At 37.9% G+C, this 15,611-nt stretch overlaps 1 protein-coding gene across 1 annotated transcript in view; it reads left to right on the top strand.

Annotated features, from left to right (window-relative positions):
* Window positions 1–14,122, top strand: part of LOC106887391 (doublecortin domain-containing protein 2-like) — an 18,849-nt gene extending 4,727 nt beyond the window's left edge. The window contains exons 2-3 of the mRNA XM_014940877.1: window positions 9,418–9,762; window positions 11,009–14,122. Coding sequence (XP_014796363.1) covers window positions 9,511–9,762; window positions 11,009–11,119 — 363 coding nt within the window. The 5' untranslated portion in view covers window positions 9,418–9,510 and the 3' untranslated portion in view covers window positions 11,120–14,122. The remainder of the gene's footprint in view (window positions 1–9,417; window positions 9,763–11,008) is intronic.
* Window positions 14,123–15,611: the final 1,489 nt, after the last annotated feature.

Raw genomic sequence — 15,611 nt, 5'->3', positions numbered from 1 at the left:
GTCGGCCATTGCAGGAAGAGAAGTTGACCCTTTGATCCCTCAGCTTTTATACTGAGCATGGGGCAGATGGGATGGAATACCCCTGTTGGTCAGGTTTGGGTCACCTGTCTTGTCCGTTCCTCCCCACAGATGTGACCCCTCTACGTTTTTCCGTTTCTGACCCTCTAAGGGGCAAATAACGAAAATTGGCTGACCTTGGTTGTTATAGCAATAAGTATAAGCAAGGGCCTCTCTGCACACCATTCCCTGGCACGTAGGACAAACATTGGTCTTATCACTCTGAGAAGGAACAGTTTTCTCTACAATATGCCGTTAATTTCAGAGAGTTAGAAAAGGCCTAACTAAAATGCAAAGTTACAGAACACAAAATTGATCCGGTTTTACCTCAAACCGGGACAAGTTGCCAGTGAACACTGGATGTGCTGGCAAGCTTGCAATGCTAGGAACTTGCCTGATACCTTTAACCTCATGTGCCAAGGCCCATGCACCATCCTCAAATGGAATTATTTTTCAGTTGCTACCAACTGATTTCGCTACCTGGACAAGGAACTGGAAGCAGCTGTGTTTGAGGGGGATTTTTTTTTTTTTTAAGTCAGTCACACACACTATTAATAATCTGATTTTTATATTTTCAGGAAAGCCAAACAGAGCACCAAAATTTATTGCAACTTGAGCCATGGTTTATTTCTCATTTTAAAACTTCATGTATAGTTTCCTAGGTAATCTGGCAAGAAGCCAGGTTCTTCTGAGTAGCACTGAGTACTTTTTATTCCCAGATGACTGAGGTTACTCAGACCTTGGAAGCGTTTAGCATTTTACATGTTAGGTTCTTATTAATGACCATTTTGAATGGTTTTAAAATCTGTGATGTCAAGCTTTATAGCTTTTTCTTATCTGAACTGCAGTTTCTGTTATTGCTAGAAATATGGAAAAGGACAGCCAGCCAGGGCTCGACTATCTTGCATAATGCATAAATATTTACATGCCAGCTTTCACTAGAATGCTGACACTTCTGATACGCTATCATTTCCATCAGCCACATAAATGAGGTGGTGAAGACAGAGCTTAGTCTTTTTTTCTTTTTATGCACCTTCTCTGTCTTGCCATTTGAAGTACAGGGTTTGAACAAATGCCAGATTAGCCATTAACTAAACTTAGTGTAATGCTGGCTAGACACTTGCTTATGTCCTGTTCTGTAAGATGCTGTCTGCCAGCTGAGAACACATTAAAAGAACAGGATTTGCTTTACACAGGACTAGCTGACAGTTGTAATTGAATATCAAGGAGGGAAAAATCAGTATTTTGCCTAAAACCAAACCAGACCCTTCTGTTCTATATTCTGTACCGAGACTTCAGCTTCCAAATAAAAACGGGGTAGTTTCCTCTTTTGACATGCAGATTTACTCCAGTTTGGTTGTTTACATGGCTGTGTCAACATCCGGAGGAACTGATGACAGACTTTGAAATCAATTGTGCAAATAGCAAGGGAACAAGGTGATTTTATTGCAGTTCTTGGTAGGGAGGCAGTGAAATAGTACAAGTTTCTCATTTAAGATGGTAATTAAGTGTGTTACTTTGAGTTTGCCGATAATGATATAAATATATTCCAAGTATTTCTGAGATAGAAAATTTCTAACTTGTAAAGCTTTCAGAGCAAATTACTGCTTTTTTCTTTAATTTTATGTAAGCTGTGAAATACAAAAGCAGCAATTAGTAGTAATAGCACTGAAATAAATCTGCAAGTTTGCATCGGTTTATCCATTTCCGTAAGCAAGGTTGTTCTTCTCCCACTCTGAGCCCTTGGGAGGTGGGATAAGCATGAGGGTTATGAGATACGAAGTTGTTCAGCTCATGACCCCTACAAGGAATTCAGATGTGTTTTTGTGCCAGCCTGCTTTTCTGTGAAGTATGTGATACTGGCTGTTAAGATGTAAGTGATGTAGAATGGATTTATTGGTTCTTTAGGTTTGGCGGGGGGAGGTTGGGTTTTTTGTGATTTGTTTGGTTGTTTTTTTTTTCTCCTTCCAGATTCAGTATTCCCATTTCCCCCTCTCTTTCTGTGTTTATGTGTAGAAATCGTTGGATGATTAATTTCTCCAACAGGCACTGCTTTAGGGATTTTTGTAGATGTTCATACTCTTCGTTCTTTCACTAGCCATTTGCTTTCCATTATTACAGACATGTCCACTGATTAATGCAGTCCTGATGCCGCTCATTATTCCCCATTTCCTGGGCTGTGATGTGATGTGAGATTGTGTAGCTCCCCTAGGTACTCTTTCTGTAGCTAGAGTGTATCATCAGTAGCAGAAAATCTGTACCTTTCATTTGCAGTTTTCATTATGGAGTATACAATTTGCTTTGGAGACCCAAGATTCACCTCAGTGAGCAGAATAAAACGTTTATCTTCTCCGTTGCTGAAGGCAAAATGTTAAAGCTTACATTGATTCAACATTAAAACAGGCTGACTGCTCAAAGAAACATTCCTTGATTAAAAAGGCCAGAACTTTTTGCGAGTAAACATTTTACATTACATCAGTAAGGATTTCAAAATGGCATTTGGAAAGAATACATGCAGAACTTCTTGCGCTCAAATTTCGCTACAAATGATGCAGCTGTAACTTCAGCCTTCTGGATTTTGAGTGCTGACAAGCCAGCAGATAAGATTTTCCCCTGCATGTTCTTCTTTCAGCTCCACTGATTTATGCTTCTTTTTTTTTTTTTATTGTTTGTTTGGGTCAGATAGGGAAACTTACTCTGGTTGGTTCCTTGCAGCTGAGAATAAGAGAGAGCTTCTGTCAATTTCTGCATTGGATGACTGTGATTTCTGAAAGTACAGCAGAAGGTCTGATCTTTTCTTTAAAAGCCTGTGTGGTCAGCTGTTGGAGAGCCTTCACTTCTTCTGAGTAAAGCCTGCAAACTCAGTTCCATTGCAAAACTAGTGTTGATACCACTTTGGAAAAAAGTTTCCTCTCTCTCTATGCACCTGTTTTGAAAAAATCTAGCTATCCTAGAACAGATGATTTCTCAAATTGCTAAACACTTAAAGCATTTTTCATTCACTGGAGAGGAGTCTGTTTTTGGGAAAAAAACCCACCATTACTGTATTTTTGCAACCTCCATAGGGCTTCTTTTTAAATGCCTATCAATCTCCTCATTGTCTACAGGGATGCTCAAGAGATCGTACTGTATTGTAGAGTGTGAAGTTTAGACAAATTGTAATGCACCTGTGGAAAGTGTTATGGAAAAACCGGACATGATTGTCAGTGAAAGAGATGGAGAAAAATGTTGTTCACTTAGGTACATCTTAGAAAAGTAAGGATCTGATCAGATGTTTTCTTCTCTGCCATGGCTGTCTTGTGAGTAAGGAATGATGCATGCTTCCAGTTACCACAAAATGAAACGGGGGAATGGAGACTGAAAAGCTATTTTTCCTACACTTCCAAGTCACATAGTTTCCATCCATTCCAGTTAGACCTCTGGGTGCTGTGATCTTATGTAAAAATTTGACTTTGTGGACTCAGATGGTGCATCTATGGTTAAAAAAAAAAAAAAAAAAGCATCCGACTCATAATTAGGTTGGAGTTAAAATGTTGAGGGGATAAAGGCTTTTTTGCCTTCATGAACAGCAGCACATTTACTATGTGGGAAGTGTAAGACTGACGAACCCTTAACTATTCATTTGCTTGTTTTGAAGAGCCTGGGTTCTGTAAATGATGTGGAAGAGAAGAGGGCTGCTGTCACTTAGCAACCCTGTCTGGTTCGGGAACAAAATGTTTTGCTGTTGGAATGTGTGCAGTGCTGCTGCAGAGCATTCCTGGCTGGGTAGGAGCAGGGGCAGCTCAGTTCTGGAGACCTTTGGTGCAATCAAAGTGAAGTGTTCCTGGTGCTGCATTTGTGAGATGTATTCGTGCCAGTATTTGTGACCATTAAGATTTTTGCTGTCTACCTCATTGTTTGTCTGTTGTGACCATTAGCCAAGTAAACGTTTCCAAATGACTTCAATGAAGCAAAATTATGTTTTACATTAATGGTACAAAATAATTTCCGCTTTAAATTATTTGTGATACTGCACTTTTCAATATTCTCGTATCAGTCACGTACAAACCTTCGGAGAGGTTACATTAGTATCCCTAGAGGAAAAGAAGCCAAATGCTTCAAGGTCTGAAGATTTCCTGACTTATTGCTTTTGAATGATGATGGCATTTGGTAATGTAGCTCTTAATGAATGATAGCATGATGAGTGTAATTAGAATACATCTTTCTTTTTTAAACGCTCTGTTTTTGCTGAGATTAAAAATACCATCAAGCAATCATACTTTTTGAATGCAAAATGAAATTGACTCTGCTCCTCATCAACCTGCTGGTATGTCAGGAGGCTTCCAGAAGGCAATGTTTCTAGCATGTCCATGAAGGTCCATGTTTCTAGCATGAAGTTGAGAATGACTTTGGTTATTCCACGTGCCTTTGGTTGAATATACCTCGCAATATACGTATACAGGTCTTTTGTCAATGAGTCTTTTTATTGCTAGTCCATGACAAGCAAAGAATTGTGCTCACTCCCATGAAGGTATGGTTTGAAATAGTTTGAAAACTAGTTATTTGTGCTTTCAACTGGGAAACTGCAAAAGCATCATCTTCACTTAAAAGATACAGTCAGCAACATGACACAGAAAGTTCCTTCCTACTTTCTTGCAGCCGTACAAAAGACAAAATTACAAACCTTACCATGAATAGTTCTGACTATAGGAGGAATGAGGATAATCCATCACAGTCACTGGAAAAGTTCTCTGTCCTAGAAGTTGCTTACTTGTCTGTGAGAATTACCTCAAGGAATAAGAATGTAATCACCTTGTCCTTCTCCAGTCCTCAATTTATTGCTGTCAGGTTCAAGTTGCGATGCTGTTTTTTGTGATGTGGACACAGGATTAAAGTGACACAGGAACACACATTCCATAGTTTGTTACCATATACGTCCTGAGTTACCCTGGGGTACGACTGGCTGGGTGCTTTCAACATGAATTTTTGAAGTGCCCCTTGTTCTCTGTTACGATCCTGAAATCTCTTATGTCAACATATTGATATTAATATTTGATGCTCATGTTCATTTAACATAGAATAGAATCATAGAATTCGATCCTGAAATCTCTTATGTCAACATATTGATATTAATATTTGATGCTCATGTTCATTTAGTTGTGTTACAAAGTGGTGAGAGACCTCAGTCACTCAGGCCTGGAAATACAGTTAGTTCTCTGGATTTGAGATGCCCTGAGCTTTTCACAGAATCACAGAATCTTCTAGGTTGGAAGGGACCATAAAGATCATCTTGTCCAACCGTCAACCTAACTGACAAAAATAGACACCCACACAACAAACAAGGAGCATCATCACTAAACCATACCTCCCAGCACCACATCAACCCGTCTTTTGAACACCTCCAGGGATGGTGACTCCTCCCTGGGCAGCCCATTCCAATGGCTGAGAACCCTTTCAGTGAAAAAATTTTTCCTAATATCTAGCCTGAACCTCCCCTGGCGCAACTTGAGGCCATTTCCTCTTGTCCCGTCGCCTGTGACTTGAGAAAAGCGCCCGACCCCCATCTCTCTACACCCTCCTTTCAGGTAGTTGTAGAGAGCAATAAGGTCTCCCCTCAGTCTCCTCTTCCCCAGACTGAACAACCCCAGTTCCCTCAGCCTCTCCTCGTAAGATTTAGTTGTGTTACAAAGTGGTGAGCGACCTCAGTCACTCAGGCCTGGAAATACAGTTAGTTCTCTGGATTTGAGATGCCCTGAGCTTTTACCAGAATCCCAAATGTAACGTAACGTAGTTGTCTGTAGGGGGCCCAAAACTGGACACAGTTTTACCAGAATCCCAAATGTAACGTAATGTAGTTGTTTGGCCTCCTGTGAGCCAACACTCTGGCTGAAAGCCAAACTCTGACTTCTCGACTGCAAGGAGGAGCAGCCAGGTCCCACATCTGTCTTGCCTATCCAGTCAATCTATTCCATATAGGAAGCTGTTACTGGGAGTATTCTGGTTATTTACAAGGTGCGGGATGAAAAGCTAAAAATCGAGATGTAAAACGTCACTGCTTTTTCTTAAATATACAAGATCATTGCTGACTTGGAGAATTGAGTCTAATAATTCCTGCAAGGACATGTAGGTCTGCCTGAGAGAAAACACTTTGTAGTAACTTCGATGTGTACATAGTAGGCATTTTGTACAGTTGTAGGTGGAGGGATGGCTGGAGTGTATCAAATTCAATGAAAAGGTTCCCATTGACTCCAGGGGACTTTGAATTATACCCTGACCCAGCAAGCATTTTAATGTAGGTTTTAGCGCACTATTTCAGGTTCACTGAAATCACTGGAACTGTTCCAGAAGGTAAAGTTAAGCATGTACAACATTTACAGGCTTTGGACCATAAAAGAACCTCTGGTTTTCGCCCTTTTCTGTTTTCCTGCCTGCATGTATATATGCACCTAGTGACAGGCTTTGGACCATAAAAGAACCTCTGTTTTTCACCCTTTTCTGTTTTCCTGCCTGTATGTATATATGCACCTAAACATTCTCTTTCCCTAAATATGAAAAATCTAACTTCTGCTAAGTATATCTCTTTCTCAGTGAAGAAGGTGCACTTAAATAATGTTACTTTATGCGTAGCTAGTAGATCAATAAGATCTCGGGAGAAAGTATCACACGTTTTATGTAAAATGCAATGTGTGATTTGCTGAGTGATTTTGGTCTGCAGTTCCTTCTCTACAGTCTTAGGTCCACTGTGCATTCTGAAATGCATCATCCGTGGTCATATGGACATTTCAAAGCCCACCTATGACTGTGCAGGCACTGGGAACCACACCGCATTTCAGATTACCTTGCAGAAAGTCTTTCCCTCTGGATCAATGTTGATTTTAACTTGTTTGAAATGTCCATTCTACTGTAGTGCAGCTTGAAAGAAGATTAAATTAAGAACCGTATTTTGCTTTCCAATTATTACCTGTGAAGATGGGGTTTTATTTTTGTCTGTAGTAGTAATAACCGTTGTAGTAATATGCTCAGCTACCTTGAAATTTTCATTTACTGTAAAAACATTATACTTGCACCGACGCGATTTGTTTTACTGGTCTTGTTTTGTACTATTATTTTTCAGGAGATTTAGCTTGACTGGTCAAGTTAAATTAGTTGAAATTTGAATGTTATTTCATGCCGGTTCCCTGTGAGCTTCCAGCGAGTTTCTGGTGACAGTTCAAAAACACTGCGTTTATATGTTACTCAGTTTTAACTTATAAAATATTTGCATCCACACCAGTTTTAGACAGGTAAGGTCTCATGAGTCTAGCTAGCGTAGCACCTTAGCAAGTCACTGCCCCTCAAATGTCTGTTGTGCTTCTGTGCTAAAGACTACTTTCACAGCAATGAAACCAGTAAAAACATGTGCTTTGGGATACACACGCTTACACTGTGGTATAAAGTCTACACACCATCTTCTGCAGTCCAAAATGAGCCACCATCCTAAAGCAGTTCAGGCAAGGGCAGATATTCTCTTCTGATTGTACCTGCTATCAGGCAGTAAAAAAACCTGGAAATAATAATATGGTTAATTGAGAAAGTCTGGGTTTACTTTTCTTCTTTTCTTACCCTCTCTTCATTTGGTGTTCATAATGTCATAGCAAGCAGGTGTCATTAAGCAAAACCAAAACTGCTTACTCTGGTGCATTTAATTTGACCCACTCTCCCCTGTTTCAGGTCAGAATCCAGAGCTGCTACTTTCCTTAGCAGACTGAGAACAAATGAGTAGGTCACACGTGTAAGACTTAGCAGGTGACTTCTGAGAATTTGTAGATCTACAGATTCTTTGCTGTCTTTATGTGCTGGAGGTTACCAAAGTTGGCTCCAGTTTGCTTTTGGATGGTGCCTTCTTTGAAGGTGTCTGTAAAGACTTGGCTTATTTAATTTTAATTTTGGTGGTAATAAGGCCAGTTTGATGGTACCAGATGAAAGAGAGTTAGGAAGGCTTGAATAAAAAACACACAGAGACTACTATACTTCAGGAATCACTTCTGGAGCCATTATTTATCTGGTCAGATAACCATGTAATATTTCTAGTGATTTGTCATTCTGTGGATTGTCACAACACAGTAACTTGTCCTTTTTGAAGCTGCGTCAATGCAGTATTGTGCACTGGCATAATAAAGTTGTTTTATGTTGCTACTTAGATATCAAAGCAAAAGCAAGGTGTTTCATCAAGAGGCTTCAATCAATCATTGGTATTGCTAAACTGGCTTTTACTAATATGTTGAAGGTGATGACAGAATTCTTTTGAAATGTTAGTATTAGTGAGGGAAAGAGATTTTTAGAAGACATAAGTAAGTTACAGGTCTGTAGCAGATAGCTCCCTGCATAAAGTAGCTGCTAATGATAGTAAAATTCCAAACACTTTTGATTAAGAGCTAATCTGTTGCTCTCAGCTTGTTTGCATTAGATTTAGAGTCTGATGAGGCTGTGTGGGAGGCAGAAAACCCCGTCAGTCCTGTGGAATTTTTTTTTCTCTTTATTTTCATTCAAACCTTAGCAGAAGCACATAAGTCATCTTTGGCAGCAGGGGCATCGGTTCACTGAATAGTCAGGTGAATCTTCAAAGCTGAAACTGGAAGAAAAATGACAAAAACTAGATAGTATGTGCATCGGTCTTCCGGGTTGTCACGAAATGATGCCGCCAGCAGCTTTATCTGTAGTGAGTTTCTGCTCACTGTTCTTCAATATGTTCTTCAAGATCCTGTTCCTCCTGTCTGCTTGTCTGACTCTGTGTGGGAAAAATCAATTGCTAAACGTCAAACAAATCCTAACCAGGCCACCCTACAGAGGGGTCATTGGGAGGGGACACCTTATGGAAGTGTCCAGTAGGTCTACCTCATCTCTCTTGCTGCTTTTCTGAGGTTGTAAAGAAGACAGGCTGCACAAAAGGACCGACTGGCGTGACATGGCCTGGTCCACAGGTAAAATACTTCTTGGGGAACAGTTTGTGAGCTCGTAATGTATGATATTTTATTCTGACAGGATTTCATAAACAGGTACATACTAAATGCTAGAATGTTGGAGAACCTGGAATAGCTGGAACAAAATAGCTATTAGTTGCTGTGTTGATTAAATCTAGCTCATTCCATTTGTTTTGAGGGTGGTCAAATGGATTAACCTGGTGTAATACATTTAAATCTCACTGACACATAGTTTTATGTAGAATAAGAGTTCATTTTGTTAGTATCAGAGCATAATTTTCTGTCCATGTAGACAAACCTCAAATTAGCATACTTATTCCCCAGTAATGATGTAAGTGTGATTTTGATGTCACGTTTCAGAATTACGTGGAGCATTCTGATTAAACATGCCTCATAATGCTGCTGCTTTTCCTTTCACCAGAGGCCAGCAGAAACTGTAGATGAAGAAGAAAATGCAGAAGAGGAAACTGACAGGGGAGAGGAGGCATATAAAGGAGAGGAAGATTATCCACGCATGAATGGAGAGGAAAGTGGGGAAACTGTTAAAGAAAGAAGCTTAGTAGAAGGAAGCAAGAAGAAATTAAATGAGAATGATGAAGATGAAGCAGAAGAAACAGGGAATGTTGACCAAGCAGAAGAGGAGCTTATCCATTTAAATGGCAAGAAAGATGAAGAAAATGGTGAGGGAATGGAGCACTTGAACTACCAAGGTGATCTTCAGCCTGAAGAAGAAATAAAAGAAGAGGATTTTGACAGTCAGAAACAAGTGAGTGTTTATTCTTTCAGTTGTTTGTTTTTAAGTTACTGTTCCTCATTCATCTCAGCCTTAGGCTTCTCAGCTAGTTTCTAAGTAGCTCACTCCTGATAAGGTTCTGAGAGCATTTATGAGAACTTCAGTTTGTGGGAAAAGCTTTTTTCTGTCTGTATAGATCAGTTACATCAGTAATTACATTATACGCCCTCCAACAGAGAAAACAGATCTTTCTTGCTGTTTGATGAATCTCTGTCTCCTGCTTTCCTGAGTATGCTGAATTTTGAAAAACAGTAATTAAAAAATTATTGCAATTTCCAGAAAAGCATAATCATTACATATTTCCACACTAAATTGTCCTTCAGGACAGAGCAGAAGGGTGTGTTCATGAAACCACAGTGCCTCATTATTTTGATGAGTTGACTTGCACAGAAGTTGCATTTCATAAAAGGCTCTTGCTATTGCTTTGTGGAAGTTTCATCTCCTTTTCTTAGAAATTGGAAAAGACAGTGGAGATAAATAAGATAATCAAAGCAAGGGACTTTCGTCGGTTTAAAAGCAAATATGCCATTAATTTAGGAGACATGGTAACATGCTGTTGGCTTAGATTGAGGCATGCAGCCCAGAAAAATAAAGTGGACTACCCAGGCTGTCATATGAACTGACCAGCAAAGAGAATTTGGGAAACAAAGTGGGTTTTTTGATGGGGAAAATCCAGATCTGGGAAGAGCAGGATTCTTGAGCATCAGAAGCAGAACAACTTGCTGCCTACAGGCTGCTGAAAAACAACTCCTCCTCTGCTTCTCGTGACACTGTTGCATCCTGCCACTGGCCTTTCTTCTGGTTTTGTATGGCATATGAAAACATTTCTCAATTAAGACAGCTGAGTTACATGGCATTTTCTTGGGCCTTGAATTTATCCTGTGCTTGTTATATTGATTTCTTCTGTTTGTTTCTAGAAAGGCTGAAGTTATTTATGGAAGTAGAAAAATTGAGTGAGCGTTGACTTTAAATGGATATGTGGGTAACTGGATGTTTCATGAAATAACTTGGGGGAACCTCTAATTTGAGTACTTTCCCCTTTGGAAGGTATATAAGTATAAGATAAATAAAAATGTTAACGTGAACACTCTCAGAAAACATTTTTTCTACATTAAGAATACCTTGTGGAAATCGTAGTATGAAGTGCTAACACTGCATTGAAATGAAGTGAGATCTTTCTTACCTGTTGAAATTAACAGTCCCTGTCCTTTTTCTCTAGGTTGATTCCCATCTTGAAAAAACATCCACAAATCCAAGGGTGACAATCACCAGCCCGCAGGAAAGTGACAAAAAAAATGACCAGAGCAATGACTATGCTGCAGTTGCATAGATATAAAAAATGTAATGAGCAGAAAATGAAAGATTATAATACTTTAAAGATAAAGCATATTATTTTTTGTGATTGATAACTTATAATGAGAAGATAGGTTGAGTACCCACATAATGAGTCTGGAGATGATAATGCCATATGGACTGATACAGAAAACAAACATTAATAGCTACTAGAAAAACATAAAATTATTTTTATGAGGTGATATTTTCTGATGGCATTTGAGGGGGGGAAATACAAGAGTACTGTATAGTAGTATTAGAAATAAATGAACTATTCTGTGGTATAAGAAGGTTAGCAGTAATTGAGTTATCAAAAAAATTACACTGTTCCAGAAAAAGAAAAAAAAACCCCACAAATTTAATGTCAAAACTATGTTTGAATGAAGATTTGTTCAGAAAAGAGAAACAATTTTTGACTTTTAATGAGGACATATGTAGTTTTTCCTTTAAAATTCCACAAAATATATATGACTTCCAGGCATAATATTAAGATAGAATATGTTCCTCACTTAATGGACTTATGCCCACACACAAAAAATGTACTATAATGAGGTGTCAGTCCTAATGTTACTAAATAGTGGATTTTCAATATATTTGTTAGAATTGTTAGTTTTTACATTCATAACTAGCACTTATTTAGCACTATGAATGTATGTAGACAGGCTACAACGCTGCAGTTTGTTCCCATTTACAGCAAGAAGTTTTGTCAATTGTCCTGCACCAATTCACTAAAGAGTGAACTGTTGTCATAGTGGAAAAACAGTGTGTAGCAAATTAGTTTCAAAAGTTGAGTTTGGATGGTTTTGTAATTCAGTCTAGGTGAAATTTAATTTATTAATGAAAAAAAAATGAACAAGCCTGGCTTCGGACTGAAATTGCCATGAAACCTTGCTGTCAGTGGAGCCACTTTAATACGAAATATTAGGATGAGCCTGTAAGTTTTTTGTAAAAGTCGGCAACAATTGCTGCATTTATGAATCCTTTCTATAACCTTAATGGTTGGAAGTGTGTCACTGTCTTTTTGAGCAAACTGGTTCCTGCCAGGCTGTGGCTTAATTTGCAGTAGTAAATAAGGCATCGATCCACTGTATTAGTTCTCTTAATGACACCGATTCCATTGCTCTTATCGTTTCTCTCTTAGTAATGGGAATAATTTGTAGTTAATAGAAATACAGCCCTGAGAATAATTGCATTAATTATACAAAAGAAATAGTGGGTTTCCTTATCGTTGATGCTGGTAAATTATTACTTTGAGAAAGTAAATGTAGTTTTTGTTGACTTCATGCCATTAAGACAAAAATTACATTTATGAACAAATTGAACTTGAGGCGATGTTTGAGGAATGTGAAGAACCACTTGTCATGATTGAAACTCGTACAAACATCTTCACTTTTTCTGCTAACTATTGAACATATTTTTCCAATGGAGCAGAAATACCTGAAGATCCTTCAGCATGTGTCTGAGTATTGGCAATGTAAGTACAAAAAACATAATGTTAAAAACCATAGGAACAGGGTCAGAACAGTTTGCCCTGTGGCATCTTCTGAATTGTCTATGATTCGTGTGTCCTTTGTTGAACTGTCTGACAAAGGTCTGAGGGAATGTTATGTTTGTCATCAGTTCAAAACAAGCTCCTAACTTAGCCAAGCTCTTAAGCAAGTATGTATGCTTCTTTTATTTGAGACAGCAATTAAGCCTATGCTCAAATATCTTTGATTTCACTGGGGTTTAAGAAGACACATAAAGTTAAGCAGAAGTAAAAATTAAACATGCACACACACACCCCCCAACAGGATGAATAAAATAACAGCATGTGCTACTGAGGAAAAATGAGACACAGAAATTCTTTAGGTACCTTTCTAGTTAATCCTGCACTGGAATAATATACACAGAGCATTGTGAGCCCTCAGACAACACTTTAACCAGCCAGAGAAGGCAGCTCTGTCTCCTCAGGGAGCTTAGGGGAATTTACCCACTGAACCTGCTGTGCAAAGCTGACCAAGGAAAATCACTAATGCTGTGTCTTTGCTCACTTAGAGCTAAATAACTTATATACTTACTGGTAAGCATAGGCTTAAACGTGTTGCTGAATCAAGACAAATGACAGTAATCTTGTATTGACGTTACTATGAACAGGCTCTTCGCCAGAAGTTAATGGTGTACCAAATACAGGACTCTACTTGCTGTCATCTTTTGTGGATTAAGACTTTGAACAACCTCTGAGATGTTCTTCATCCTCGAAAGTTTGAAGTTAAATTGACACCCGAAAATATCTGATGGAGGTATTTAATTTGGAAAACGTTTGCCTCAAAATGTTGCACCTAGAAAAAAAATACTTAGGAGAAATTGATGGATTTTTATGGTGATACTTTTCTCTCTTTGGTTTCTGTTTATAGCTTCTGTGTACCAACAATTTCTGTCATTTCTTCCCTTTTCCCCAAATATTTGGTGTCTTTCATACTTAAAAGACTTGCAGGTATCAATAAGAGTAATTTAAAAGCCTAAACTAATTTCTAGAGAAGTGTAATATGAACATTTTCTTTCGTGGGAACATGAAATCCCTGTGAGTGTTACTCAGTCTTTAAAATGGTTCCCCCTCTGTTTTCTTGTAAGAAAGACAGGATATATTTCTTCAGAATAAAAAAATCAGACTTTTTGGAAATAGAGATGTTTCACCTTACAAAACTGACAACATGAATTTTGTATCAGATTCTTTTATATAGAGAAACTAGTTAGTGCATAATTTTTTTTTATGATGTTAAAGTTGAAATGAAACAAGAAGCATACGGGTGGCCTTGCTAATAGATTTTCTGTCTGGATTTGCTGTGTGTGATGCCTTAACTCAGTTTTATATGAGAAATACGTTATTTTGTTAAGCTTAGATAATGTTATTTTATTAAGCTTGTATGCAACAGTTCTGAGGTTTTTTTAAGACTTGTTTTCTTGGTTTGGTTTTATTTTTAAAAATAATTTGCTATTAAAGAGAACTGGCATACAGATATTCCTGTGTTTTGTCTCATCTTGAGGCTCGTTTGATGTTAAGTCTATCTTTGGGTGACTGACTTTATAAACCTGGTGATTTTGCAGCTGATAGGATTCTCCCATAACTAGAGCTTTAAAAAATAAAAATCAGATTTGGTAGTTTTCATAGTGCAACTGTGAAAGAAAAGGAAAAAAAAAAAGAAAATATGGTGACAATTTAGCTGTTACATAGTTATAAATCTAAGTTACAAATCTAAGAATAACAGCACAGTTAAACTGGCCACAGGTTTTTAATGTCATCGTTTGGGTTGGGATGGATTATCCATATGTATATACTGTTCAGCCGATACTCAGCAAATAACGTGAGTTTTACCCGTTCACTGGTAATGCTTGAGAAAACTACCAAAACTTCTAGATGTCTAGATTCCTCATTTCAGCAAAGCATTAAAGCATATGCTTAAATCCCATAAGACTGCAGTTTTCATTAAACTTTATCTAATGCTTCGGTGCTTTGACATATCAGAGACAAAATAAAGTTAGTTTCCAGAAAGAAATGGGTGAAAATAAGGAAAATATATAATCCCCGCTCAGTCTCATCAAAACTAAAGCAAAATAAACCTGCATGCAGAAGAATAAGTATTTTGATTACTTGAAAACATGGGGAAAGGATTGTTGCTTGGGTATTTTGATTGATTATCCCAAAGGTACATTAAAATAACTGTTAGATAATAAATGTAAGTACAAAATGAAGTATCTTGAGGAAGGGTGTATTTATTAAGTAGTAGCAATCAGAATGATTTAATGGGATGTAGCTCAAGGATGTATTGGTTTGCGTGGCTGATAGCCTTCAATCTAAATTTTAATCAAAAGAAATGCTTTAGACACAGCAACAGACAGTGAAGCCATCCACTCTCTTTAGATTATTGTGCATGTGTGTATTTGTGTGCATTAACTTATAGGCACGTGTGTGAACACTGTAACTGCATTTGCTCTGTGTTCACATGTACGTCACACACAAATAATGTGCATATATAATAATCTAATCTTGTTATATTGTTAGTGATGGAAAAAGTACTATTGACCGTAGCTGAAATTTGCTGTAATTATAAAAGAAAAATGTAGCTAAATCTAGTAATAGCTAACCTCATAAAAAGGATGACGTATCTTTTAAAGTTAAATGTATACTTTGGTGCTTTGCTGAGCCAAGCTCAGAATGCTTGAAGCTCTGAAGTAAAATGGAAATAGCAGCCTAAAACTGACGGGAGCTTTGTGGGTCATAAGGAAGTGTAGGGGATCTGGAAAATTGAAGAAAAAAAGTACAAGCCTTTATTACAACACGTGATATCAAAAATTTCAAAGGTCTTTAGTACTAGCTGCAGTGCAGGGAACATCTGATTTAAACAAAGGGACATTTTGGAACAGTAGGCAGACTTCCAACAACCTGTGTGGTTACCAGGAATGCCTTTAAATGTTCATATTTTTCTTGCAGTCACCTGCTCTAATATTTG

The sequence above is a fragment of the Calidris pugnax genome, unplaced genomic scaffold, assembly GCF_001431845.1.
Source record: "Calidris pugnax isolate Ruff unplaced genomic scaffold, ASM143184v1 scaffold8, whole genome shotgun sequence".
Classification (NCBI taxonomy): domain Eukaryota; kingdom Metazoa; phylum Chordata; class Aves; order Charadriiformes; family Scolopacidae; genus Calidris; species Calidris pugnax.
Note: the sequence above shows the minus strand (reverse complement) of the source record. Positions and strands in the feature narration are given on the sequence as shown.